This window comes from Agelaius phoeniceus (assembly GCF_051311805.1).
Source record: "Agelaius phoeniceus isolate bAgePho1 chromosome W unlocalized genomic scaffold, bAgePho1.hap1 SUPER_W_unloc_1, whole genome shotgun sequence".
NCBI lineage: Eukaryota > Metazoa > Chordata > Aves > Passeriformes > Icteridae > Agelaius > Agelaius phoeniceus.
Window position 1 is genome coordinate 2,068,754 of NW_027509866.1, and position 27,993 is coordinate 2,096,746.

Here is a 27,993-nt window from a genome sequence, read left to right on the forward strand (position 1 = left end):
GGAACACGTCTGTGCTGGCCCGAGCAGCCATTGCTGCAGCCCTGCCCTGCTGCCCAGAGCCCCGAGCTGGGGCTGCTGCTCTGCAGAGCACGGGGGCTGTGCTGCCCGGGGCCCTGGACTGCCTCTGCTGGGCTCTGCTGCTCAGCCTGGGACACAGAGGCAGCTGAGGGTGCTCCTGCCCTGACCCCCTCCCACACGGGCTCTGCGGGGCCATGGAGGGGCTCAGAGGTGCCTGCCTTGTTCCAGGGCTGCCAGAGGGGCTCGGGGCTGCCCTGGATCCTCCTGGGGGAGATCCCTGAGGGGCAGAGGAGTCAGTGCCCAGACTCCTTTCCCTGTGCCTGCTGTGCCCCTGGGCTGCAGAGCTCTCCTGGCTCACAGCAGACATTCAGGCCTTGATCTCAGGGTGACCCCACCCTGGCCAGGCCCTGTGCCCAGTGAGCTCCACTCCCTGCTGGTCCCTGGCACACTCTGTCCCTGCAGGTCCCCTGTGCTCTCCTGCAGCTCCCAAGGCCCTCCAGACAAACATTCCCCTGCCATCAGCCCTGGCACAAGCTGCAGAGCCCCAGGAAGGTTCAGCACAGACCATTCAGCATCTGATGGGCACTGGCCACCAACAAGCAAAACCTGACCCAGACCTGAGTCCCCTGAAGGCCACAGTGAGACCCTGATCTCATCCCACTGAACCTGGGAGAGCAAGGAACACAAGGAAGGAGCCTCTTGAGAGTCCTGAGAGTGACTCTGGAGGGGAGCAAAGCCTCCCTGCCCTGCCCTCAGGAGATGCCCTTTGCTGATGGAGCTGCTGTGCTGGAGCCCAGCTGTGTCCCAGCAGTGCCCATGGCCTGTCCCTGCCTGAGGTCACAGCAGGGACACGCAGCAGCACAGGGACCAAGCTGCCAGAGCACTCTGGCCTTGCACCCACAGCAGGGCTGGGGAGGGGAGTGTGGAGCTGGGGGGAGCAGATGTGCAAAGAGGCAGGGCCATTGTCCCTGGCCGTGCTGCTGTGCTGGGAGCCCCTTCCCTCAGCCTCTGCTCACAGGCACTGCCCCTGCAGAGCCAGAGAAGGGCTGAGGAAATGCCTTGGACACACAAGGCAGGGCAGACAGTGGATTTTATTCAAATTCACAGGGATCAAGCCTCCTTAAAGTCTTGGTGTTTCAAAAAAAAAGTAGATGTAGAAATGCTCAGTGGAGTATTACAGCATTTTATAAAACACATTATAACACGGAAAAATAATAAGAAAAAGTCCCAATGAAAAAATGGACAAATAGGAATAAATGGCCGAGAGACTGTAAAGAATTACATTCTGAAGGTTCTGAAGCAGAAAAGAGAGAGTTTATTGTTTCTGAAAAGATACAGTCATCATTTTTCTCAGGGTATCCTTGAGCTCCTGGTTCCTCAGGCTGTAGATGAGGGGGTTCAGGGCTGGAGGCACCACCGAGTACAGAACTGACAGGGCCAGATCCAGGGATGGGGAGGACAGGGAGGGGGGCTTCAAGTGAGCAAATGTGGCAGTGATGATGAACAGGGATATCACAGCCAGGTGAGGGAGGCAGGTGGAAAAGGCTTTGTGCCGTCCCTGCTCAGAGGGGATCCTCAGCACAGCCCTGAAGATCTTCACATAGGAGAAAACAATGAACACAAAATAACCCAAAAAAAGAAAAGCACTAAAAGCAACAAGCCCAAATTCCCTCAGGTTTGTGTCTGAGCAGGAGAGCTTGAGGATCTGTGGGATTTCACAGAAGAACTGGCCCAGGGCATTGCCATGGCACAGGGGCAGGGAAAATGTATTGGCCGTGTGCACGAGAGCATTGAGAAAGGCACTGGCCCAGGCAGCTGCTGCCATGTGGGCACAAGCTCTGCTGCCCAGGAGGGTCCTGTAGTGCAGGGGTTTGCAGATGGACACGTAGCGGTCGTAGCACATCACGGTCAGAAGATAGAACTCTGCTGAGATGAAGAAGAGAAAGAAAAAGACCTGTGCAGCACATGCAGTGTAGGAGATGTTGCTGGTGTCCCAGAGGGAATTGTGCATGGCTTTGGGGACAGTGGTGCAGATGGAGCCCAGGTCAGCGAGGGCCAGGTTGAGCAGGAAGAAGAACATGGGCCTGTGCAGGTGGTGGCCGCAGGCTACGGCGCTGATGATGAGGCCGTTGCCCAGGAGGGCAGCCAGGGAGATGCCCAGCAAGAGGCAGAAGTGCAGGAGCTGCAGCTGCCGCGTGTCTGCCAATGCCAGCAGGAGGAAGTGCCTGATGGAGCTGCTGTTGGACATTTGCTGGGACTCCACATGGGCACCTGTTCATGGAGAATAGGACAGTGAAGAGTTAGAGGAGATTCCTGTAACCAAAATCAAAGCCATTTCCCGTACACCCTCCTCTGGAACACACAGACAGCCTTTGGTGTTTAAGAGTTCCAGGGTTTTCTTTTTAAGCTCCCCCTATATCTCTCCTCCTATTCTTAGATATCAGGAACTCACAGGCTGAGGGCAGAGGCTTGGCTGGGGCACAGGAGGGAGGGGGCTTGTTCAGAGGGAGGGGCTGCACTGCAGGGGCTCCTGTGGGCATCTCTAAACTCTCCCTGCCACAGCATTGCTGGGCTTTGTTTTCTCTCATTGCCTGATCTTCTCTTTGCTTCCTGCAGATTTCCCTCCTGCAGGTGTTTCCCTGTGCCTGATCTCTCCCTGCCAGCACTCACAGACTCCAAATCTCTGTGCACACTCCTTGGCCCTACAGAACCCTGCCTGTTTGCAGGGCACTGGCTGGGGGCAGGTTCTGTTTGCAGCTTGGAGAAAGGACAGCTCAGACTGAGCCTGATGGCTCCAGCAAAGGTGATGCTGCTGCTGTCCATGGGCAGAGTGGCTGAAAGCACATTAGGGATCTCCTGTAAACCTACTGATCACTAAAAGCAAGAGTTTGGATGTCTTGTGAACTTTTAAAATTTCATAAATAATAATTCATAAGCAAAATTTACCAGGTCAGATATTACAGGCAACTGTCAAAATTTATAATCATCCTTTAATATTTATCACCACCTCCCTACCATTCTTCAATAGTAGGAAACTGAATAAAAAGTCTTAAGAAATTTCTTGTATTTTATCAAAATCCTAGACTTGGAAATATTCTATGACTGACCAGAACCCTTGAGAATGTCAGAGCTTCATGAACATTTCACCTCCCCTGCACCAGAAATACCCAGAGATGTACTCACAGGCTCTGCAGGCATTGGGATGTTCCAGCTTGAGGAGATGGCTCCAGGAGCTGCAGCTGCATTGTCCTGCAGCCAGAGGTTCCTGTGCCAAGGGCTGGCAGTGATTGTGCCCCAGGCACTTCTCAGCCCCTTCCCAGCCCTGACTGATTGAAGCTCTCTGTGCCTCTGGGCTGTGCCCGGGCTGGCTGCAGGCAGTGCCCCAGCCCTGCTGGGCTGGCACAAGAGCTGCTCATCCAGAGAAATGTGCTTTTGAAGCTCTTCTTGGTGACCAGGAGCTGCCTCTGGGCCAGGAGCCCAGCCCAGCTCAGCAGCACAGACACAGCACAAGGACTTTAATCAGCCTCTGGGCCTTTGTGCTCAGGCCCTGGACATCAGTCCCTGAGAGGGAGCTGAAGAAACCTCTCCAGAACTCCAAGGCAGAATCCAACTCCAAAGTTTCTTGGACTTTTAATGGGTCCCAGAGAGGAACACGACTGAGCAAGTGTCCCCAGGCCCCAGGCAGAGCAGAGAACTGCAGGCAGTGATGACAGGTGGGGACAAAGAGAAGCCAAGTCTTGGTGCCCTGGGGCACAGCAGGGTCTGTGCCAGCAAGGGCTGGGAGGAGACACCTTGTCCTGAGGCCCTGGGGCCTCCTGGCACAGCCCCAGCCAGGCTGGGCACTGTCAGCCCCTTGTGCTGCCCTCAGCATCCCCCCCTAGCCCACATCCCAGTGGCCTCAAGGATCTGCTGCAAGGAGTCCCTGGGGAGCCTTGCTCAGCAATGGCCCTGGGGGCTCCTTCATGCTCCCTGCAGGGACTGCAGGTTTTTCAAAGGACTTGGGGTTTGGCTTTTGCCTTGGAGTCTCTGAGAGGTTTGTGCAATCATGGCCTCCAATTATCTGCTATAATTAGTCCCTGGAGATTCTCTGCCTGTTGCAGCATTGATTGGGACTCATTAATACTTCAGGGTACTTAAGTTTTTTAAGCTACTTCCTCTTTCCCTTTTGATACAGACTCTATGAGAAAGATTGTGCATTTACAGGTTCCAATTATCTGCCTAATGAGTCCCTGGAGAGCCGTTATCAGTAACAACACTCAGTGGGCTCATTAATGCTTCAAGTACTTCAGTTATTTTAAGGTACTTGTTGTTTCCCTTTTGATACAGACTCTGTGAGAGGTTTGTGCAATCATGGCTCCAATTATCTGCTTTAATGAGTCCCTTGAGAGCTCTGTACTGACACTCAGTGGTGCTCAGTAATGCTTTGAGCTTCTCAAAAATTTTAAGGTAGTTTGGAATTTCCTTTCCACTCTGAGTCTCTGAGATGTTTTTGGTCCATCCTGGCCTCCAATTCTCTCCTCCAAGGAGTCCATGCGGAGCCTGTGTTGGGGATGGACCTCACTGAGACCCATTCATGCTTTGAGACACTTTGGGGTTTTCTTCTGGCTTTGACTCCTGGAAAGGTTTGTGCAATCTCCTCTCAGGCCCTGAGGTTCCAGGGCTCAGCTCCAAATGCACCACAGGGCTCATCAGGATGCAGCAAGTCCTGACAAACCATGGCTCTGCCTTGATTTCCCTCTGCTCTAATGCAGTTTATCAGGAATGTATCTGGAGTGAGTTTGGTTTGCTAATATGAGATTTCTCAGCCAACACATCTATTAGTGCAGTGGGATCAGTATTGGCTAATTTCCATTGCACTCACTGGAATATATTTACTCATTTCCTGCTGTGAGATAGGATTAGGAGAAAGGCAAACTAGGCTCAAAATTTTAAAAGGGTATATAGAAAAGTTTATTACCAGTAAATAGAAGAAAGAGTAATAAGGATCTGAACACTTCTCCTCTCCCTACAACCTTTTCTTTCTTACTGACAATGCAAGGAGACAAAACCTGAAAGTTTCAGTCAGTTTACACCATCTAGAACAGTCTTTCTTCAGTTCACTTAGGGAGAGGAGTCTCTCTTTCATGCTATGGAGACTTCTCCATAAGAAAAACGTTTGCTCGTGGCTCTCAATTCCCACAAATAGCAGCTGCCCAGAAAATCTGGAATCGTGAAGTCCCTCCCATTTTTTCATAGCTTTTCCCACAGCTGTTTTTATGGGCCATGTCAACTTATGGGGTATGAGTTTAAAGATGAGCTGTTGAAGAGCAAAGATTCTCTTCATCTATTTCTAAAACCATCTTCCTCTCTGAAAACAAAGATCTTCTTCTCTCCCTGAGGGCACAGGGCCTCATCAGTCTTCTCTTTTTCTCTGTACAAACTTCTCATAGGATCACAGCTACTTCAACATTTGCCTACTTTAGCATGGAGGTTTTTGCTGAACAAGTCATCTCCCCATATTTTCAAATAGTTATAGGGAAAAGAGAGTCTGATATATTAATTCCATCCTTCTCCATAGCTTTACAAGAGGATTTCAGCCCCAAGATCAAGGCATCTCCTCATTCCTCCCATCTGGGACTCAGCTTCCCCTTCAGTGACCTGGGTGTCTTCATGTTTGTCCTTTTCTCTCACTGGAGGGAGGATGGAAGCGCTGAAAGAGTTCATATCTCACCCGGGGCCTGCAGATGGTTCCGTGCCCCCGGCCGGGCTCGGTGCTTGCAGCCGGAGCTGTTTTACGATGGAGGTTTCTGCAGCGGCTGCGCTGGGGCTGTGTCAGGATGGGCCGCGCTGGGGCAGGGCCAGGATCTCAGCAGCCAGGCCAGAGCACAGCAGCAGCACGGCTGGGGCCGATGGCTTCTCCTGCCCCTGCCCGGGGCTTGCGGCTGAAGCCCAAGGGTGGCAGAATCTTGGCTGAGCCGGCCCGGCCCGGGGCTGCTCCTGGGGCCCGGTGGATCCTGGCTGGGCCCGGGCTGGCGGCGGGGCAGGGCTCAGCAGGGCCCAGATGTTCCCAACTGCAGCCATGGCCCGGCCCGGCCTCGGCCCCGCGGCCTCCCCTGCCCTGCCCGGCAGCCGATGGGGCCTGGCGGGGTCCCTGGGAAGGGGCCCGGCCCCACGGCAGGAGCCGCCCGGCCCGGCCTGGCTGAGACGGGGCCGGGTCAGCCTTGTTACCTCTGTGCCAGCCAGAAGGGAAAGAGACCCTCCCAGGCTTTCCCATCTTTAACATGTGTCTTCACAGAGGCGTGTACAGTTTCCTTCATAGTTTAACAGATTGTCAATTCTCAAAGATAATTACTGATTGTTTTTTTTGTCAGACATGGAGGAAACTGCTAGCAGCTTCTCTTAGAACATCACTTCCGTGATGCAAAACCACCACAACTGCACAGAGCACAGAGCTCCTTTGTCCATATATAGTGCTCATGTGCCCGAGGTTTCAAAATACCTCCCTGGGAGATCTCCGGGCCCTCTCCAAGGTGTTTTCAAATGAAAACATTCAGCTCAGAGTCTAAGAAAATCACCAGAGGACAGGGCCAGCCTGGCCTGTCTGTCCTGGCTACTTTTGTCTGAGATCAGTCCTTGGATAAACAGAATTGAGAGGCCAAATTCTAATTTTGGCCATGGTCCCTGGACCTGAAAGCCGGTTCTTTTCCATAGGAAGGAAGGAACAGAGCCCCAGGGTTTCAGGGGCAGATGAGAGGTGGCCACCAGAGGCCAAGGCCAGCCAGAGCAAGCAGGATTTTGTTCTGAGTGATATCCTTGCATATAGGAATTGCTTTAAGGAGAGTTTCAATTTTGGCAATGGGCATCTGAAAAGGGGGGTGGTTCTTTCCCATAGCAAGAAAAGCACGGAGCCCCAGTTTTCCAGGAGCTGATGAGAGGCGGCCCTTGACATTGCAACATCAGCCAGACCTGTCAGGGGACCCCTGGGAAGCCAAACCAGCCAGGCCTGTTCAATGTTCCCTCAGTTCCATGGGGCCCCACAGTGTCCCAATGGTCCCTTGCTTCCCTGAGGCCCTGAAGAGTCATAATGCCCCCTTGGTGACACCAGGCCCTGAAGGGTCCCAATGGTCTCCATGGTTCCATCAGGCCCCACGGAGCCATAATGGTCTCTGGGTTCCATGAAGCCCCACTGTGTCACCATGGCCCCTTGGTTCCATGGGCTCCAGTGGTGCCACAATGATTCCCTTGGTTCCATGAGGTCTCCACAGTGTCCCAGTGATCTCCATGGGGAGGGAAGAACCCAGCCCCAGTGTTGCAGGGGCAGTCACCAGAGGTCCAGGCCAGCCAGGCTTGATGGTACTGGCAGATTGTGCCTGGGAGCAACCCTTGGATATCCAGAATTTTGGAGGTGGAATCCAATTTCAGACATGGACACCTGGAGGATAAGGATGCTTGTTTTCCATTGGAAAGAAAGAACGGAACACTGATTACACAGTGACATTTGGGGATCTATGGGGAGTATTGGGGATTGTTCCTGCACCTCGTGACCCAACAGGAGCTTCTCTAATAAATGTTGCCTGAAGCTCCCACTGTGGTCATGACAGGAACCCCTGTGAGTGTCTGGGACATCCCGGCTCTTTGGCAGCCTGGGGACTCCTGGGATGTCACCATGGGATGGCTGTGACTGTCTCTGACCCCAGGGCTCTTTACCATCCCAGAAAGCCCTGGGAGGCATCCATGGAGCCCCTGTCTCTGTGTGTGACATTCCAGCTCTGGAACAGCCTGGAGACTCTTGGAAAGTCCCCATGGAACCCTTCTGAGGACCTGTGACAAATCTGATCCTTAGCAGGCAACCATCACCAGTCCACTGTTGCTATGATCAGTTTCCATGGCAACCATCACCAGCCCCCTGCTGCTATGCTCAGTCCCTTGGCAGCTCCATGGAGACCCCATGCCAGGGGTGGTTGTCATGGACACCAGCTCAGGCCTGCAGCCAGAGCCCGTTGCCATGGCAACCATTGGCAGCCCCCATCCCCAGGCTGATGGGATCCCAGAAGCACAGAATTGGCTGAGCTGGGAGGGGCCCATCAGGATCCTCCAGTCCAACTGCTGGCCCTGCACAGGACACCCCAACAATGCCAGCCTGGGCCTGGCAGCGCTGGCCAAACGCTGCTGCAGCTCAGAGAGCCCTGGAGCTGGGACCCTGCCCTGGGGAGCCTGGCCAGGGCCCCAGCAGCCTCTGGACAAAAACCTTTTCCTGACATCCAAGCTGAGCCTGCCCCGACTCAGCTGCAGCCGCTCCCTCCACTCCTGTCCCTGGGCACCAGAGGGAAGAGGTTCCCACAGCCCCAGCCAGGGACCCGCTCCCAAGGCTGCTGCCATGGCCACCAGGGCTGGCACCAGCTGGGATGCTCGGTTTCCACGGGCCGGGCTTCAGCAATGGGATTCCCCAATTTCCTGCTCCCGCTAAAACCGCGCTGCCCTCGCTGCCCTCCCGCCTCCCATGGAAAGCACAAAAGGCAAAGATCCCGGGCTGGGATAAGAACAATTTATTGGGAACAGCAACGAGATAAGAACAAACAGGAACAGAAACAATATTGATAACAGAAGGGATAAATAAAACTGTTTACAGGGAAAACTACAACACAACTCACAGGGTCTGCCTGGCTACAATATTTCTTGCCTGGAAAGGACACCCTTCTCCTCAGGGAGAGAGAGAGAGTCCCTTTCCTGTCCCTGGCAATGATCTGAGGTGGGACTGAATGTAATGACAGGGCCATGGCCAGACCCTCATGTTCTCCAATCCCACATCAGGTCATTGGCAAAGGGCAGGAAAAGGTACAGGTGTCTTCCCAGCATGGATCACAGGGAACATGGATCACCAGGGCTCTTTGCAATCTGGCTTCTCCCATGGGGGATGAAGCTGGAGTGGTGCATGAAGCTGTTCCTGCAATCGAGGCACTTGCAGGGCTTCATTTACGGGTGGCTCCGTTGGTGTCTTGTCAAATGAGAGCTTCTGGTGAAGCTCTTCCCACACTGGGGACACTCGTAGGGCCTCTGCCTCTCCCCAGTGTGGATGCGCTGGTGCCTGATGAGGGTGGAATTGTGCTTGAAGCCCTTCCCGCAGTCAGGGCAGTAGAAGGGCCTCTCATCCGCGTGAATCCGCTCATGCAGGCGGAGATTTGAGCTGGTCCGAAACCTCTTCCCACACGTGCGGCACTCGTAGGGTCTCTCCCCAAGGTGTATGAGCTGGTGCCTGATGAGGTGGTACTTGCGCTTGAAGCCCATCCCGCAATCAGGGCAGTGGAAGGGCCTTTCCTCTGTGTGAATCTGCCGGTGCCTGGCGAGATCAGGGCCTGTGTGAAACCTCTTCTGGCACTCAGGACACTCGTAGGGCCTCTCCCCAGTGTGGATGCACTGGTGGGTCAAAAGGGTGGAGCTGCAGCTGAAGCCCTTCCCACACTCCCCACACTCATAGGGCCATTCCCCAGTGTGGATCATCTGGTGGCTGATCAGGGTGCTGCTCTGCCTGAAGCTCTTCCCACACTCCAAGCACTTGTGGGGCTTCTCCCCATTGTGAAGCTGCTCATGGGCCACCAGCTCCGAGCTCTGGCTGAAGCTCTGTCCACCTTCCTGGCTCAGGGTGGGTCTTTCCTCCTCAGAGCACCCTGGGCTGGGTTTGGAGCCCCTTCTCCTGTGGAATCTCTGGGACTTGTCCTCCACGTTGGAATTCTGCACTGTGGAGCCACTCAAAATGGCCTCTTCCACGATGTTCTGCCAAGGGGATTTGTCCTCCGTGGTCTCCATCCTCAGCTTCTTCCCTGGGGGAGGAAAGACAAGGAGAGGATGGGATTTGCCTCCGTGCCAGAGGGAAGGGGAAGGAGATCCCCCCAGTGCATCCCCAGCAGGACGGGGTTGGCAGCAGGGTTGTCCTGCAGCCGGGGGCTGTGCTGGGCTGGGAGATGGAGCAGGAGAGAGGGGGAAAGGGGCACTGACTTCCTCCTCACCTGCCTGGGGCTCCTGGGGCACCTTCTTCTTCCTCACAGCCTCCTCCTCCATCTGGCCAAGTTTATGGGATGGAAAATCCTGTTTTGAGAAGAAAACAAGGGATAAGTACATTGAATTTTGTACTTGTTTGAAGGCAAACTTGGGGAGGGTCTAAACCAGGATTACAATTTAATAAGAAAATGAAGATCAAGGCAATGATGCAGAATCACTGCCTTAAACTGACAGAGTCAGGATATAACCCGACACCCTGCTGGTCAGGCTGGTGGCAGCAGTCCCATTAAATGGTGGCTGCAGTCCTGTGGGAGTGATGAACGTGATTCTGTCCAAGCAGTGATCCTGTAGAAGGGTCTGGTCTTCCTCTGAAGGTCCAGTGGTGGTTCTGGAGCTGTTGTCCTCTGGGAATCCAGTAGGCAAGCTGCTCCTGGTGTTGCAAGGCTCACCTTATATGCAGGTAGGAATGCTTGGATCCTCCCCCTGGGCGGAGCATGCCACAATGGGAGGATGGAATTTGATCAGTCCTGCAGTGACACCCAATGGCCCATTGCCAGAAGATATCTCCCCTGGAGGGCGTTATCAAGGCTGAGTCATGGAAGAGATCAAGAACACTGCCCCACCTGTTTCTAGCAGTTGATGAAGATGGGGATTGAAAACATGCATTTGGTTCCATCTTACATTGCAGCCTGAAACAGTGGGGGAATCCCTGCTCAGGGGGTGAACACCACCCCCCTTACCCAAACTGGCTCAGGTGTAAAACCCCCACCCTGGGAAGGCCACACACACACAGGGGACAATGTCACACTTGCCCTGCTCCAGGGCAAATGGCATCTCTCTAATATTTTCTTAACCAGATTGCAAAATTATTTTGGCACAGTGAGTTCAGGGCACTGTTGTTTGACCCCAGTTGCCTTTGACAACAGCATGGTTCCTTCCTCTGAGGAGGTTGTGGGTCTCCCTGGAGGAACTCTTGGAAACTTGGATGCAGCTTCCTCTGAGCAACCTATGGGAGAACTGATGAGGAAAATGGCTGTTGTGGGACTGGAGTGTAAAGAAAATACTTTGTTGTCCCTACTTGAAAAGTTTGTTAAAATCACTGGTGGAAATGGAGCAAATGATACCAGCAAGACTGACAAGGTTCATTCACCACATGGTGAGGAACACAAGGCTGCTAGAAGTCCCACAAGAAGCCCAGCTCAAGTAGCTAAATTCCCAAATAACTACTGAATTCCCAGGCTTGGGTTTTTTCCATATGTGAGAATCATTATTCTCTTCATCCCTGTCACCTTTGTGACAGCTACGCAGAGCTTCCACTGCCTTTTAATAATATCTGTATTGGGCCGAATTTGCACTTTTCTTTAATTGGAACCTGCCAGCAGCTGAGCTGGAGCTGTGCAGGAACCAAGGAAACTTGGAATTGCCCCAGAATTGCTTCTATTGTCAGCCGGTGCTGCGGCGGCCGTGGGGCAGAGGGGTGGGAAAGGGGGCTCCGGGGTGGCAGTGGAGGAAATGCCGGGCCCGGGGGCTGAGCACAGGGCTGAGCACACAGAGATGGTTTTGTTCTTGCTGAGCTCGCACTGAGCCAAGGCCTGTCCTGCCCCTCATTCAGCCACGCTGGGGAGGGGCTGAGGGTGTGGGGGAGCTTGGGAGGGGACACAGCCAGGACAGGAGATCCCAGCTGACCCCAGGGATACCCCAGACCATAGGACATCATGATCAGTGCATGAAGTGTGGGGAACAAGGAGGAAGGGGGCACATTTGCAGTGAGGGTTTTGTCTCCCCAGGTAACACTTAGGCAGGATTGGGCCCTGTTTCGCCAGTGGGCAGGGCCCGCACCAAAGACACAGACACCAACTTAACTTAAGGAACAGTGTAATTTAGATAATGCAAATTTGCAAAAAATTACAAAAATATTAGGTAGGCAAAGCAAATAATCATTAGTCAATAATTCCAAAAGAGAAGATGTTGAAATGAGTATCACACAACTGTCCATTTCTGGCTGCAGGCTCTGGAGATTCTATCTCTGCCTTCAATCAGGGTTGCATTCCCTAAAGAATCCTGGTATCAAATCCTACTTTCCAAGGCTGGAACAGTGTTTCAGGTTTAGCTGGGTGTGTATTCAATTACCCTCTGTTAAAGTTGGGGCAATTATCATCTGTTAATTGAGCAGTTTACTTTATCTCTTCCACATGAATCCTCCCTCCAGGGAGATATCTTCTGTTAATGGGCCATTGAGTGTCACTGATAAAAATTCCATCATCCCATTGTGAGAAGATCTGCCCAGAGGGAGGAGCCAAGCATTCCTACCTGGAGATAATCTGAGAATGTGAACAACAGAGTCAGCCTTCTCCCACAAGATTCCCAGAAGAGCAGCTTTCAGCTCCACTGGATCCCAGAGGAAGACCAGGCCAATCGACGCCACAACTGGACCTTCCGAGGAAAACTCCAATCTTCTAAGGATCCCTGCTCCAACAGAACCACACCTGTCCCTGCAGGAGCACTGCAACCACCATTTAACAGGAGTGCTACCAACACTCTGACCCACAGGGTGTCAGGTCGTATTCTTACTCTGTAAGTAGTTTTTAGTACTACTGCATGTGTATTTTTAATTTTCCTTCTGAAGAATTGTTATTCCTATTCCCATAGACTTTGCTTGACAGCCCCTTGTTTTGAAAATTATAATTCCAAGTGAAGGGATTAACATTTTCCATTTCAGGGGAGTCTCCTGCCTTCCTTAGCAGACACCTGTCTTTTCAAACTGACACAATACCCTGGGACAGCCAGGCAGGTGAGGAGGAAGTCAGTGCCCCTTTCCCCCTCTCTCCTGCTCCATCTCCCAGCCCAGCACAGCCCCCGGCTGCAGGACAACCCTGCTGCCAACCCCGTCCTGCTGGGGATGCACTGGGGGGATCTCCTTCCCCTTCCCTCTGGCACGGAGGCAAATCCCATCCTCTCCTTGTCTTTCCTCCCCCAGGGAAGAAGCTGAGGATGGAGACCACGGAGGACAAATCCCCAAGGCAGAACATCGTGGAAGAGGCCATTTTAAGTGGCTCCACAGTGCAGAATTCCAACGTGGAGGAAAAGCCCCAGAGATTCCACAGGAGGAGGGGCTCCAAACCCAGCCCAGGGTGCTCTGAGGAGGAAAGACCCACCCTGAGACAGGAAGGTGGACAGAGCTCCAAGCTGGTGGTCCATGGGCAGCTTCATGATGGGAAAAAGCCCCACAAGTGCTTGGAGTGTGGGAAGAGCTTCAGGCAGAGCAGCACCCTGATCAGCCACCAGATGATCCACACTGGGGAATGGCCCTACGAGTGTCCTGAGTGCCAGAAGAGGTTTCAGACCAGCTCCAGTCTCCTCTGCCACCAGCAGATTCACACTGGGGAGAGGCCCTTCTGCTGCCCTGACTGTGGGAAGGGCTTCAAGCACAACTCCAACGTCGTCACCCACGGTGCAGCCACGCTGGGGAGAGCCCCTACGAATGTCCCCAGTGTGGGAAGAGCTTCACCAGCAGCTCTCACTTGACCAGACACCCATGGAGCCGCCAGTAAGGAAAGCCCTGCAAATGCCCCAGCTGCAGGAACAGCTTCATGCACCGCTCCAGCTTCATCCCCCTTTAGAGGACCCGCATTGGGAAGAGTCCTGGGGATCCGTGTTGCCCATGATCCATGCTGGGAAGACACCTCTCCCTTTTCCTGCCCGTGACATGATGTGGGATTGAAGAACATGATGGTCTGGCCATGGCCCTTTCATTACATTCACTCCCACCTCAGGCTATTGCCAGGGGCAGGAAAGGGACCTTCTCTCTCTCTCCCAGAGGAGAAGGGTCTCCTTTCCAGACAGGGGAAATTGTGGCTGGAAAGAGACAGTCAGTTGTGTTGTAGTTTTCCCTGTCAAAGTTTTATTTATCCCTTCTGTTATCAATATTGTTTCTGTTCCATTTTTTCCTTATCTCGTTGCTGTTCCCAATAAATTGTTCTTATCCCAGCCCGGGATCTTTGCCTTTTGTGCTTTCCATGGGAGGCAGGGGGGCAGCGAGGGCAGCGTGGTTTTAGCAGGAGCAGGAAATTGGGGAATCCCATTCCTGAAGCCCGGCCCGTGGAAACCGAGCATCCCAGCTGGTGGCAGCCCTGGTGGCCATGGCAACCACCCCTGGCATGGGGTCTCCATGGAGCTGCCAAGGGACTGAGCATAGCAACAGGGGGCTGGTGATGGTTTCCATGGAAACTGACTACAGCAACAGGGTCCTGGTGACGGTTGCCTGCTAAGGATCAGATTTGTCACAGGCCCTCAGAGGGGTTCCATGGGGACTTTCCAAGAGTCTCCAGGCTGTTCCAGAGCTGGAATGTCACAGGCAGAGACAGGGGCTCCATGGAGACCTCCCAGGGCTTTCTGGGGATGGTAAAGAGCCCTGGGGTCAGAGGCAGTCACAGCCATCCCATGGTGACATCCCAGGAGTCCCCAGGCTGCCAAAGAGCCGGGATGTCCCAGACACTCACAGGGGTTCCTGTCATGACCACAGTGGGAGCTTCAGGCAACATTTATTAGAGAAGCTCCTGTTGGGTCACGAGGTGAAGAAACGATCCCCAATGCTCCCCATAGATCCCCAAATGTCACTGTGTAATCAGTGTTCCGTTCTTTCTTTCCAATGGAAAACAAGCATCCTTATCCTCCAGGTGTCCATGTCTGAAATTGGGATTCCACCTCCAAAATTCTGGATATCCAAGGGTTGCTCCCAGGCACAATCTGCCAGTACCATCATGCCTGGGTGGCCTTGACCTCTGGTGACTGCCCCTGCAACACTGGGGCTGGGTTCTTTCCTTCCCATGGAGATCACTGGGACACTGTGGGGACCTCATGGAACCAAGGGGATCCTTGTGGCACCACTGGAGCCCATGGAACCAAGGGGCCATGGTGACACAGTGGGGCTTCATGGAACCCAGAGACCATTATGGCTCTGTGGGGCCTGATGGAACCATGGAGACCATTGGGACCCTTCAGGGCCTGGTGTCACCAAGGGGGCATTATGGCACCTCAGGGCCTCAGGGAAGCAAGGGACCATTGGGACACTGTGGGGCCCCATGGAACTGAGGGAACATTGAACAGGCCTGGCTGGTTTGGCTTCCCAGGGGTCCCCTGACAGGTCTGGCTGATGTTGCAATGTCAAGGGCCGCCTCTCATCAGCTCCTGGAAAACTGGGGCTCCGTGCTTTTCTTGCTATGGGAAAGAACCACCCCCCTTTTCAGATGCCCATTGCCAAAATTGAAACTCTCCTTAAAGCAATTCCTATATGCAAGGATATCACTCAGAACAAAATCCTGCTTGCTCTGGCTGGCCTTGGCCTCTGGTGGCCACCTCTCATCTGCCCCTGAAACCCTGGGGCTCTGTTCCTTCCTTCCTATGGAAAAGAACCGGCTTTCAGGTCCAGGGACCATGGCCAAAATTAGAATTTGGCCTCTCAATTCTGTTTATCCAAGGACTGATCTCAGACAAAAGTAGCCAGGACAGACAGGCCAGGCTGGCCCTGTCCTCTGGTGATTTTCTTAGACTCTGAGCTGAATGTTTTCATTTGAAAACACCTTGGAGAGGGCCCGGAGATCTCCCAGGGAGGTATTTTGAAACCTCGGGCACATGAGCACTATATATGGACAAAGGAGCTCTGTGCTCTGTGCAGTTGTGGTGGTTTTGCATCACGGAAGTGATGTTCTAAGAGAAGCTGCTAGCAGTTTCCTCCATGTCTGACAAAAAAAACAATCAGTAATTATCTTTGAGAATTGACAATCTGTTAAACTATGAAGGAAACTGTACACGCCTCTGTGAAGACACATGTTAAAGATGGGAAAGCCTGGGAGGGTCTCTTTCCCTTCTGGCTGGCACAGAGGTAACAAGGCTGACCCGGCCCCGTCTCAGCCAGGCCGGGCCGGGCGGCTCCTGCCGTGGGGCCGGGCCCCTTCCCAGGGACCCCGCCAGGCCCCATCGGCTGCCGGGCAGGGCAGGGGAGGCCACGGGGCCGAGGCCGGGCCGGGCCATGGCTGCAGTTGGGAACATCTGGGCCCTGCTGAGCCCTGCCCCGCCGCCAGCCCGGGCCCAGCCAGGATCCACCGGGCCCCAGGAGCAGCCCCGGGCCGGGCCGGCTCGGCCAAGATTCTGCCACCCTTGGGCTTCAGCCGCAAGCCCCGGGCAGGGGCAGGAGAAGCCATCGGCCCCCGGCCGTGCTGCTGCTGTGCTCTGGCCTGGCTGCTGAGATCCTGGCCCTGCCCCAGCGCGGCCCATCCTGACACAGCCCCAGCGCAGCCGCTGCAGAAACCTCCATCGTAAAACAGCTCCGGCCGCAAGCACCGAGCCCGGCCGGGGGCACGGAACCATCTGCAGGCCCCGGGTGAGATATGAACTCTTTCAGTGCTTCCATCCTCCCTCCAGTGAGAGAAAAGGACAAACTGCAGGCACACAGAGGAGCAACATGAAGACACCGAGGTCAGTGAAGGGAAAGTTGAGTCCCAGATGGAAGGGATGAGGAGATGCCTTGATCTTGGGGCTGAAATCCTCTTGAAAAGCTATGGAGAAGGATGTAATTAATATATCAGACTCTCTTTTCCCCTATAACTATTTGAAAATATGGGGAGATGACTTGTTCAGCAAAGGCCTCCATGGTAAACTAGGCAAATGTTGAAGTAGCTGTGATCCTATGAGAAGTTTAAAGAGAGAAAGAGAGAAGAGTGGTGAGATCCTCTGCCCTCAGGGAGTGAAGAAGATCTCTGTTCTCAGAGATGAAGATGATTTCATAAATAGATGAAGAGAATCTTTGCTCTTGAACAGCTCATCTCTAAACTCATACCCCATTAGTTGACATGGCCCATAAAAACAGCTGTGGGAAAAGCTATGAAAAATGGGAGGGACTTGACAATTGCAGATTTTCTGGGCAGCTGCTCTTCGTGGGAATTGAGAGCCACGAGCAAATGTTTTTCTTATGGAGAAGTCTCCATTGCATGAAAGCGAGAATCCTCTCCCTAAGTGAACTGAAGAAAGACTGTTCTAGATGGTATAAACTGACTGAAACTTTCAGGTTTTGTCTCCTTGCATTGTCAGTAAGAAAGAAAAGGTTGTAGGGAGAGGAGAAGTGTTCAGATTCTTATTACTCTTTCTTCTTTTTACTGGTAATAAACTTTTCTGTATACCCTTTAAAAATTTTGAGCCTACTTTGCCTTTCTCTTATTATTCTTTTTTCTATCTAGTGGTAATAAACTTTTCTATATACCCTTTTAAAATTTTGAGCCTACTTTGCCTTTCTCCTAATCCTATCTCACAGCAGGAAATGAGTAAATATATTCCAGTGAATGCAATGGTAATTAGCCAACACTGATCCCACTGCACTGATAGGTGCATTGGCTGAGAAATCTCAAATTAGCAAACCAAAAATCACTCCAGATACATTCCTGATAAACTGCATTAGAGCAGAGGGAAATCAAGGCAGAGCCATGGTTCGTCAGGACTTGCTGCATCCTGATGAGCCCTGTGGTGCATTTGGAGCTGAGCCCTTGAACCTCAGGGCCTGAGAGGTGATTGCACAAACCTTTCCAGGAGTCAAAGTCAGAAGAAAACCCCAAAGTGTCTCAAAGCATGAATGGGTCTCAGTGAGGTCCATGCCCAACACAGGCTCTGCATGGATCCCTTGGAGGAGACAATTGGAGGCCAGGATTAGCCAAAAACATCTCAGAGACTCAGAGTGGAAAGGAAATTCCAAACTACCTTAAAATTTTTGAGAAGCTCAAAGCTTCTGAGCCCCACTGAGTGTCAGTACAAAGCTCTCCAGGGGCTCATTAAAGCAGATAATTGGGGCCATGATTGCACAAACCTCTCACAGAATCTGTATCAAAAGGGAAACACCAAGTACCTTAAAATAACTAAAGTACCTTAAAGCATTAATGAGCGCACTGAATGTTGTTACTGATAACGGCTCTCCAGAGACTCATTAAGCAGATAATTGGAGCCTGTAAATGCACAATCTTTTTCATAGAGTCTGTATCAAAAGGGAAAGAGGAAGTAGCTTAAAAAACTTAAGTACCCTGAAGTATTAATGAGTCCCAATCAATGCTGCAACAGGCAGAGAATCTCCAGGGACTAATTACAGCAGATAATTGGAAGCCATGATTGCACAAACCTCTCAGAGACTGCAAGGCAAAAGCCAAACCCCAAGTCCTTTGAAAAACCTGCAGTCCCTGCAGGGAGCATGAAGGAGCCCCCAGGGCCATTGCTGAGCAAGGCTCCCCAGGGACTCCTTGCAGCAGATCCTTGAGGCCACTGGGATGTGGGCTAGGGGGGGATGCTGAGGGCAGCACAAGGGGCTGCCAGTGCCCAGTCTGCCTGGGGCAAAATCACTGCCAGCCCTTGGCACAGGAACCTCTGGCTGCAGGACAATGCAGCTGCAGCTCCTGGAGCCATCTCCTCAAGCTGGAACATGCCAATGCCTGCAGAGCCTGTGAGTACATTCTCTGCTTGTCTCTTGTGCAGAGCAGCCCGGGGTGCCCAGGGCTGTCCTGCAGAGCAGGGTCCTGCAGCCCAGGGCGCTGTGCTGGGGCAGGGACTCTGCTGCCTGCCAGGGACAGCTCTCAGCCAGCCCTGGCAGCTGCTCCCAGCACTGGGGGACAAGATCTGGGTGGCAGGAGACAGCTGGTGAGGCTTGGAAGTGTTCTCCTTGTGTGGGGAGGATGCTGCATTGTTCAGGACTGCTCCCAGCATGACATTGAACTGCAGAACCTTTTCAAGTAGATTATACAGGAAGCACAGCAAGGCAGGGACTGCATAGAAGGGAAAATCCTGCTTTTTTAATCTACTGCTCTAGGTTGCCTGGATGGGAAATTGCACATAGATATTCATCTCTTACTTCAGATTGAGAAAACAAAAAATCTATCAGATGTAATAAACCAGGAAGTCACAGAAATCAGCACAGAGCCCCTCACAGGCAGCATCAGTGTCACTTTTCCAGCCTCCTCAGGGTTGCTCTGACGTTGCCATCAGAGCCTGCAGAGCCAGAGCTGCCCCTGGGCAGTGCCTGAGCTGGGAGGGCTCTGCAGGGCAGAGCTGAGCCCCCAGGGCTGGGCTGGGCTCTGGCAGCACTGGCAGGGCCCAGCCCTGGGCACAGGGAAGCAGCTGCTGGCAGGGACAGCTCCAGGCAGCAGAGCCCTGGGCAGGCAGTGGGGGGAAAGTGCCCCCAGGCTGTGCTGGGATATTTCAAGTCCTCTCCAAACCCAACTATTCCATGATTACTTTTCTTACAGATCCCCATGCCAAGGCATCACAGCAAATGTCGAACAGCAGCTCCATCAGGCACTTCCTCCTGCTGGCATTGGCAGACACACGGCAGCTGCAGCTCCTGCACTTCTGCCTCTTGCTGGGCATCTCCCTGGCTGCCCTCCTGGGCAACGGCCTCATCATCAGCGCCGTAGCCTGCGGCCACCACCTGCACACGCCCATGTTCTTCTTCCTGCTCAACCTGGCCCTCGCTGACCTGGGCTCCATCTGCACCACTGTCCCCAAAGCCATGCACAATTCCCTCTGGGACACCAGCAACATCTCCTACACTGCATGTGCTGCTCAGCTCTTTTTCTTTCTGTTCTTCATCTCAGCAGAGTTTTATTTGCTGACGATCATGTGCTATGCTACGACCGCTACGTGTCCATCTGCAAACCCCTGCACTACGGGACCCTCCTGGGCAGCAGAGCTTGTGCCCACATGGCAGCAGCTGCCTGGGCCAGTGCCTTTCTCAATGCTCTCATGCACACGGCCAATACATTTTCCCTGCCCCTTTGCCATGGCAATGCCCTGGGCCAGTTCTTCTGTGAAATCCCTCAGATCCTCAAGCTCTCCTGCTCAAAATCCTACCTCAGGGAATTTGGGCTCATTGCTGTAAGTGTGTGTTTAGATTTTGTTTGTTTTGTGTTCATTGTTTTCTCCTATGTGCAGATCTTCAGGGCTGTGCTGAGGATCCCCTCTGAGCAGGGACGGCACAAAGCCTTTTCCACCTGCCTCCCTCACCTGGCCGTGCTCTCTCTGTTCTTCAGCACTGGTGCTTCTCTGTACCTGAAGCCCCCCTGAAAGGAAGGTGTAGAGCTACCAGACGTAGAACGGCGAAGTCCTTCAATGTCCAGCCAATGGAGTTCACCAGGTCACGTCTGGGGAGGTCTCCGGGTTGCAGTTCATCCAAACTCTTATTATACTCTTTTTCTTTATGGGGGAAGGGGTAAAACTTGAAACTGAATCAAAGGTAGTCTATTGTATTTTGGGGGGAAAATGGTATTTAGAGAAGGGTACACACAGTCCATGTTCTCAGCAGTGGGTGAGAGCCATTGTCTTCTTGGTCCACTGCTCACACCTGCAACATCCATCTTGCTTTGGTCAGCTTGCCTCCCCCACACACCTCCCCCAGGTTGGGGGTCTCAGTCCCAGTCCTTGGAAAGAGTGGGGGGGACCTTTTCCCATAGGGATTTCATGTCCTGCTCTTTGATGGAGAGGCTTCTTACATCTCAGTCTGTCTGTCACAGTGGTTGTAAGACAAGTGAGGGGTCTGTGGAGAGCTAGGGATCTGCCTGCGGAAGATCTCGGGCTGTACGGGTAGATAAGAAGGCCCCCCTCACCCTGCAGTCTGACCTTTGCTCTGTACCCGGCCGCACCCGGCCGGATGTGAGCAGAGGGAAGTGACACAGACTGCCCAAACCATAAATACCCCTGAGACCCGTCAATAAACACCATTTGCTGTCCACCACATTGGTGTATGTAGCATTGGACCGAGTGACCCTGGGCCTTGGGTCACCGTGCCGGACCTCCCGAACCAGGTCGCTATGCCATAATGGCAACATCTGATGCCGAAACCCCGGGAAAATCGCAGCGCCCGGAGTTCGGGATTTCGCCTGGACAGGGGACCGGCGGCTGCACAGCAGGCCTAGTGCAGCGGGGGGGACGCCCCCGGACCAGCGTGGACCATGGAAGCCATAGCGAAGGTCGTAACTCAGATGCATGCTCAATGGGGGATTGATTGTAAGCTAAAAGATTTATGTCTTGCTATACCGAGACTTATTAAGCTGGGGGCGATAGACAGCCCGGTGGACATTCTCCATTCGGAGATATGGGATACTTGTACAAAGGTTTTAGCTGAGGAAACTATGTCCGCAGGCTCAGGGGAAGCTCTAAAGTCATGGGGCAGAGTCGTGCAGGCTCTGCAGAAAGCTAGAGAAGAGCAGGAGACCTGGAAAGCCGCGCAGGCTTGGCTATTAGCCACGCCGCAGTTGGGGGTGGGCGCGGCAATGCAAACCACGGAGGGCTTCGATCAGATCAGCACCGCGGAACCGCGAGCGCTGGATTCCCCCGAGCAGACCGCTTCACCATCAGAGGGGGGGAACGCGCGCGGGCGTTTTGGTGGGGGTTAACGGAGGAAGCGCAGGAGGCGGCGAAATTGCCGGACCCCAAAGGGGTGGATAAAAGCGCAACCCCTCCGTATGCGTTTGAAAATGGCGCCGAACCGCGTGTTCAGGGCGGAAAGGAAAACACGGGGGGCGGAAATGCAGTCAGCCTGCTTAACAACGCATGCGCGGGCAAGCAGGGGGACGGGGCAGCCCCCCGCGGAGGAGCGTAAGGCCAATCAGAGTGCTCAGTTCACTTTAGGTCCTTGTGGGATCTCAGCACATCGTTCCCGATGTCCAGAGATGCCAGGAGAACCCTTGGGGGTCTCGAAAACCTTGGAATGTTGCCAAGAGTGTTTGGTGGCTTGATTTTGATCCATCCACAGAAGTAACAAGAGTCTGAGGACAAGAGAATCGCTTTAGAGTACAAGGTGTAAAAGAGACACATTTAGAGGGTGAGATATAGACTTTAAGGTTTTTGGTACAGGGGGGTTATGGAGACAAGATGGAGAGATCAGGGCGTGTCTTGTCCTTCTTCTTTCTTCTTCTTGTCCTCCATCTCCTGTGATGATGTTGGCACTTGGGGATTGGTTTCTGGTGAAGGTGCACTTGCTAACATGGGCGAAAAGCATTGGGAAATAAAGGTAAATATTGTATACGTAGGTTTTAGTATAAAAAGACATGACCGCCCCGTGGGTGGTCAGAGAGTGCCTGTGACTGCCTGCAGATCAGACCTCTGTTGGGCAGACAGAAAAATTTTGTAGATAAGAAATAATAAACAACCTGAAGACCGAAAGCTGAAGAGTCCAGACTCGTCCTTTGCATCGCGCCCACCAAAGAACGACTCTACCCATGTCGGGGCAGAGACAGACAGCCGGACCCGACATTTGGCGTCCCTGGGTGGGCACCCCGTGGGCACCGGCACCCCGTGGGCACCCGGCGGCGACCCGGGGGGCAGCTCGGCAGCGACCGGCGATCCAGCAGCATCCAGCAGCCTTCGCTGAGCCACGGTGAGCTCTGCTGTGCACCTCTTGCACAGGGGCAGCCTTGAAGCACCGAGTGGGCAGCTCCCGAGTTGGACTCATTCCCAGGAGAGCCTGATAACTCCTTGGGAAAACAGCCAGAAAGCAGCCAGGAGAATCTGAAAACGCAGCAGCCGCAGAAAACATCGCACTCCACCTCAGCCGAAGAAAGTTCGTAGCAGGACAGCCCGGATCGGAATCGGAAAGGCGCCTCCGGATCCATCTCCTGTGACCTGCAGGCCAGAGACCAGGAGCCTCCGGACTGCTCTGACGACAGGAATTCGGTGAGAAGGTCAAGAATTAAGAACATGGGGGGTACACTTTCCCAGGAACAAATAGAAATTCTGTCCGACCTACAAGGCGTGGCAGACACACACACTAAGGGGATCCCAAAGAAAAAGCTTAGAGAATTATTGCTGTGGGTGCGGTGTAATTACCCGTACTCCGAAACAAGGCTGTTATTTGAAGTAGGCTTTTGGCAAGAAGTTAACAGACACCTATATTTTCTAGCCATCAATGAGGATAAAACAGCCTTAAAATTGCTGTCCTCAGCAAGAATTATGTTAGAGGCGACCTCGACTCAATTTAGGGGGTCAGCCAGGCAACAAGTTGTTGCAGGTCCCAGAGGGGCGGAGGGAGCAGAGCAAGGTTCCAAGCAGAAATTGGCTCTGATCTCAATTAGCCCGGGGGAAAAGGTGCCCGAGAAAAGGGTACAAGGGGAAATGTCATTGCCCTCAGTCCCACCATCCCGAAAACCCAAGGGAACCCTAAAGCACCCTGAAACCACAGAGAATACAGGGACTTCAGACTCCGACTCAGACACTGATGATACCATTCCTCTTCCTGATGAAATAAAGTTTTCTCCCAGCGACATCGAGGAGACAGGCCACCCTTCCGGAGTGTACTGTCCCGATTCGCAGGAATCAGGGGGGGAGGAGGTGGAAAACGTGGCGGAGTCGGGGAGGGGGGTTCAAAGGGAACAAGCGGGGAGGGGGAATACGCTCTCTCGCGGCAGGCGCGGCGGCGCGGAAGCGGCGGCGGCCGGCAGGGGGGGCGGGGAGGCAATGGGAGACACGGGTTTCCATGCGACTCTTGCGAGCGCAACGCCGAAAGCGACAGTCGCCTCTGGAGCGGTGCCAAAGACGCGCGGGTCGAGCAAGGCTCAGGGAGTGGCCGGGGAGACCTCTCAAACCAGCGCGGGAGCGTCAGACACGGGCGGCAAGGACGGAGCAGCTGCAGAGCTCCGGAGAGCTGCTGTGAAGGGACGCAGGAGACGCGCGGTGGTGACGTCAGACCCGGAAGTCTGGACCCGGAGATCGGCTCGAATCGCAGCGAGAAAGGGGGCACCCGCGGGGAGGGGGCTGTGCACTTCGACGGGGGGGTGTGGATACAGTGTCAGAGGAGGAGGAGAGAGGGACAGGAACAGACGATAGGGAGGAGACTTCGGAGGTGGAGCGGGACGGAGACAGTGACGTCAGTACAGGGGAGGCAGAGGGCGTCCCCGAAGGCACGCATGCGCGGGAAGTGCCGGCGGAGCGAGGTCGGGGGCGGGTCCGATCCTCTGTGACGTCTGGGGCGAAAAGGAGGGGCCACACTCGGGGTTCGGCATCCCGGGGCTCCATCCCCTCTCCGAGACCGATGCCTTTAGCCTCAAATCCTATGTTTCAAACCCTTTCCACTCAAAAGAAACGCTCAAGTACTCAACCCTCAATGCCAGCTCAGTCAGTCAGCCAAAACAAAATGTTTGGGAAACGTTAGCCCAGGCAGCAAATTTAGAAAGTATCTGCCTGACACATTCGAAACCAGGGAAACCATTCACGGCATGCATGGTTGGGTTGCCAGTGGGCGAATGGCCAATTCCAGGGCATCCTCCAATGGAGATTTCACAGGTCATCAAAGATTCTGTGAATGAATGGTGTGCGTGGACACATCTTTTACCTGTAGCTTCTACTGAACCGCAGGAATTGGAGATTTTTGGGTCCACAACAATGGAGCTATGCATGAAATTTGAAAATTCGAATGTGTCAAGGACAAACAATAGCATTGATGTCACACCAAATCATGAATATTATAGAAATGCATCAGCTTGGTGTAATCACACTGTGACGACAGCCAAAGGATCAATCCAGGTCCCAGTGCAATTGCCACGTGGGTTGTTTTTAATTTGTGGGGACAGAATTTGGCACGGCATTCCTGCAAATGCCAAGGGAGGTCCATGCAGCATTGGGAGGATTTCAATGTTGTCACCAGATTTAAAAGTGTTGAGAGAACAAAAACACAAAGAGAAAAGGTCCTTGCAACATTACAGTGCAGACTGTGATGATGAAGTATACACCTGGGACAAGGCAAGGAGAATTGCAGCAGCAATTTTCTCACCTCAGACAGCATCGGGGGTGGCCTTGACTCAACTGGACCACATGGGTTGTTGGTTGAGCAAGCATGCTCAATCAGTCTCTCTCGCTTTGAGTGACATGTTGAAAGATGTAAGCAGTGTGAGAGAGGCAACTCTTCAAAATAGAGCAGCAATCGATTATCTGTTGCTCGCTCATGGACATGGATGTGAAGAGTTTGAGGGGATGTGCTGCATGAATCTCTCAGATCATTCGAGATCAATTCATGAAAGCATTCAAAATATAAAAGACAGTATAAAGAAATTGGGCGAGATCACTGGGTCATGGATTGATGATGTGGCGGGATTTTTTGATCTTTCTCCCTTATGGAGAGGGTTTTTAAAAATGGGATTTTATATTTTAATAATACTCTTAGTCCTCATGCTCATTGTCCCATGCATCTTTATGTGTGTGAGACGTGTCATGAGTCAAGTTGCCAAAGAAGTCTTCTTGGTGCAAACAGAAGGGGGAGATGTGGGATCTCAGCACATCGTTCCCGATGTCCAGAGATGCCAGGAGAACCCTTGGGGGTCTCGAAAATCCTGGAATGTTGCCAAGAGTGTTTGGTGGCTTGATTTTGATCCATCCACAGAAGTAACAAGAGTCTGAGGACAAGAGAATCGCTTTAGAGTACAAGGTGTAAAAGAGACACATTTAGAGGGTGAGATATAGACTTCAAGGTTTTTGGTACAGGGGGGTTATGGAGACAAGATGGAGAGATCAGGGCGTGTCTTGTCCTTCTTCTTTCTTCTTCTTGTCCTCCATCTCCTGTGATGATGTTGGCACTTGGGGACTGGTTTCTGGTGAAGGTGCACTTGCTAACATGGGCGAAAAGCATTGGGAAATAAAGGTAAATATTGTATACGTAGGTTTTAGTATAAAAAGACATGACCGCCCCGTGGGTGGTCAGAGAGTGCCTGTGACTGCCTGCAGATCAGACCTCTGTTGGGCAGACAGAAAAATTTTGTAGATAAGAAATAATAAACAACCTGAAGACCGAAAGCTGAAGAGTCCAGACTCGTCCTTTGCATCGCGCCCACCAAAGAACCACTCTACCCGTGTCGGGGCAGAGACAGACAGCCGGACCCGACAGGTCCTTATAGGGCAAGGACCTCCCCCAGCAGGAGGCGGGGGGACCCCAGGGGGAGGGAACGGCCCGACCCCCGCAAGAAGGGGCGGGGTCGGAGCCTGGGAAAAAGGAAGAGCAGCCCAGAAACGTCCGGGCAGTTGACTTCCGGCTCCGACTCGGACTCGAGCTCCGAGCTCCAGAGGGGAACGGGGAGTTCCGACTCGGATTCGGGTTTTAACAGAAGGAGAGCAGCGGCATACAAGGTCACTAGCCACAGCGCTCCTGCATGGGTGAAGGGGATATCGGAGAAAGATCGAACTCCGCTTACAGACTGGCGGAAAATAAAAATAGCGTGTGCTGAATGGACTCCGTCAGCAAAACTGGTGTTCCCCGTTCGGGTGGGGGGAGCCGGCGGGAATCAAAGGACCTATTCCCCGGTAAACCCAAAAGACGTGCAGGCAATTATTAAAGCAATTGCAGATAGGGGAATTAATTCTGCCATGGTTTCCACACTCATTGACAGCGTTTTTGGAGGGGATGACATGTTACCTTTTGATATTAAGCAGACTTGCAGAATGATTTTTGATGGGGCAGGGATGATCGTTTTTAAGCAGGAATGGGAGGATAACTGTATTAAGCAGCTGGCCCTGGTAACAGGGGCAGACCATCCACTGCACGGCTCCAGCATACAGAGGCTAATGGGCACAGACCCTACAATGATCACCCCCCAGGCACAGGCTGAGGGCTTGCGGGCACATGAGGTTATGACAAGAACCCGTGCTGCCCGAGAAGCCATCCGTGTTGCTTCCAAAGTAATAGCCAAACCGTCGCCTTGGTCCACAATAAAGCAGAGTGAGAGTGAAAGCTTCACTCAGTTTGTGGATCGTTTACAGGCTGCCTTGGACTCCTCAACATTACCCTCAGAGGCAAAGGGTCCTGTGCTGGCAGAGTGCCTGCGCCAGCAATGCAACTCAGCCACCAAAGACATTTTAAGATCACTGCCGCAAGGGTCTAATCTAGCTGCCATGATCAGACACGTTGCAAAGGAAGAACACCTAGCTCCCATTCAAGCAGCAGTTCACACTGCAATAACGAGTGTCATGGCATGCTTTAAGTGTGGCCAAGCTGGGCACGTGGCAACAAACTGCCCCCAGTCAGGGCACCCACCAGCAGCTGCTCTACCACGCCACGGGAGACCTAGGGGACCATGCTGGGCATGTGGAAAGAAAGGGCATTTAGCTAAGGAATGCAGATCCAGGCATCAGGGAAACGGGAGAGGGAGGGGGCAGCCGGGCCGTATCCAGCCTCCTCCCACCTGGAACATGCAGCGGCCCAGCTACAGCAACCTCCAATGGGGCACACGGCTCTCATGCCCACCACCTCCACCCCCTCAGGGAATGACCAACTTTGTCGCCCAGCCAATGGCTCAATCGAACCCATCTGCACCTCAGGAATACCAAGAACCGCTCCCTGGGGCCGAGGCCCCTGGGTGGCTTTGGCCATGAAAGCATGGGAACGGGACCCATGGGTGGCCTTCGCCGCGAAGGTGGGGAAACACCCACTGATCGTGTGGGCAGTGTGTCGTCTCCACAACAGCTCCGACGACTCGGCCATCTGCCTTCCCTTTTGGGCGGACACAGGGTCAGATGTCACCGTCATCCCAGACATACATTGGCCTCGACCATGGAAGCTAGAAGTAGCCCCCATGGTGGGCGGAGTTGGAGGGCTGTCCCGAGCCCACAAGAGCACCCAACCAGTGGCAATAACCCTCTGCACCGAGAGAGGACCGGGAAGAACTATCACCCTCACTGCATATGTGATGTCGGACTGCCCACCCTTGCTAGGGAGGGATGCCCTAGCCCTGCTGGATGTTAGGGTGACAAATTTATTCTAGGGGCCACTGTCGCGTACCCGCCATTGCCCATCAAGCTGACTTGGAAAGCAGCCGACCCAGTGTGAGTTGAACAGTGGCCCTTGTCAACGCCTCGAATGACTGCCCTCATTGAGTTAGTTAGCCGTGAATTACACAAGAATCATATAGAACCCTCCACGAGTCCATGGAACACTCCGATCTTTGTAATACCTAAGCGGTCTGGTGAAGGCTTTCGTCTCCTGCACGACTTGCG

At 53.3% G+C, this 27,993-nt stretch overlaps 1 protein-coding gene and 1 long non-coding RNA gene across 2 annotated transcripts in view; one reads left to right on the forward strand and one right to left on the reverse strand.

The window, feature by feature from the left end:
- LOC143692506 (uncharacterized) overlaps positions 1-27,993 on the forward strand; it is a 194,254-nt gene that overhangs the window by 25,951 nt on the left and 140,310 nt on the right. The gene's annotated exons all lie outside the window — the stretch shown is intronic.
- Positions 1,334-27,785, reverse strand: LOC143692376 (olfactory receptor 14J1-like). Its single transcript, XM_077172611.1, has 4 exons — positions 27,779-27,785; positions 27,430-27,490; positions 23,890-23,978; positions 1,334-2,289 (listed from the first exon to the last, which is right to left on the reverse strand). The coding sequence occupies exons 1-4, from the start codon at positions 27,783-27,785 to the stop codon at positions 1,334-1,336; spliced, it is 1,113 nt and encodes a 370-aa protein (XP_077028726.1).

Excerpts from the sequence above, each read along its gene's own strand:
- LOC143692376 (XM_077172611.1), bottom strand. Across the intron at positions 23,979-27,429 it reads ACACACTGCCCACACGATCA|ACGTCACAGAGGATCGGACC; the intron begins GTGGGTGTTTCC and ends TTTTCGCCCCAG. Across the intron at positions 2,290-23,889 it reads GGACGCCCTCTGCCTCCCCT|GTGCCCATGTGGAGTCCCAG; the intron begins GTACTGACGTCA and ends CTCCATGAACAG.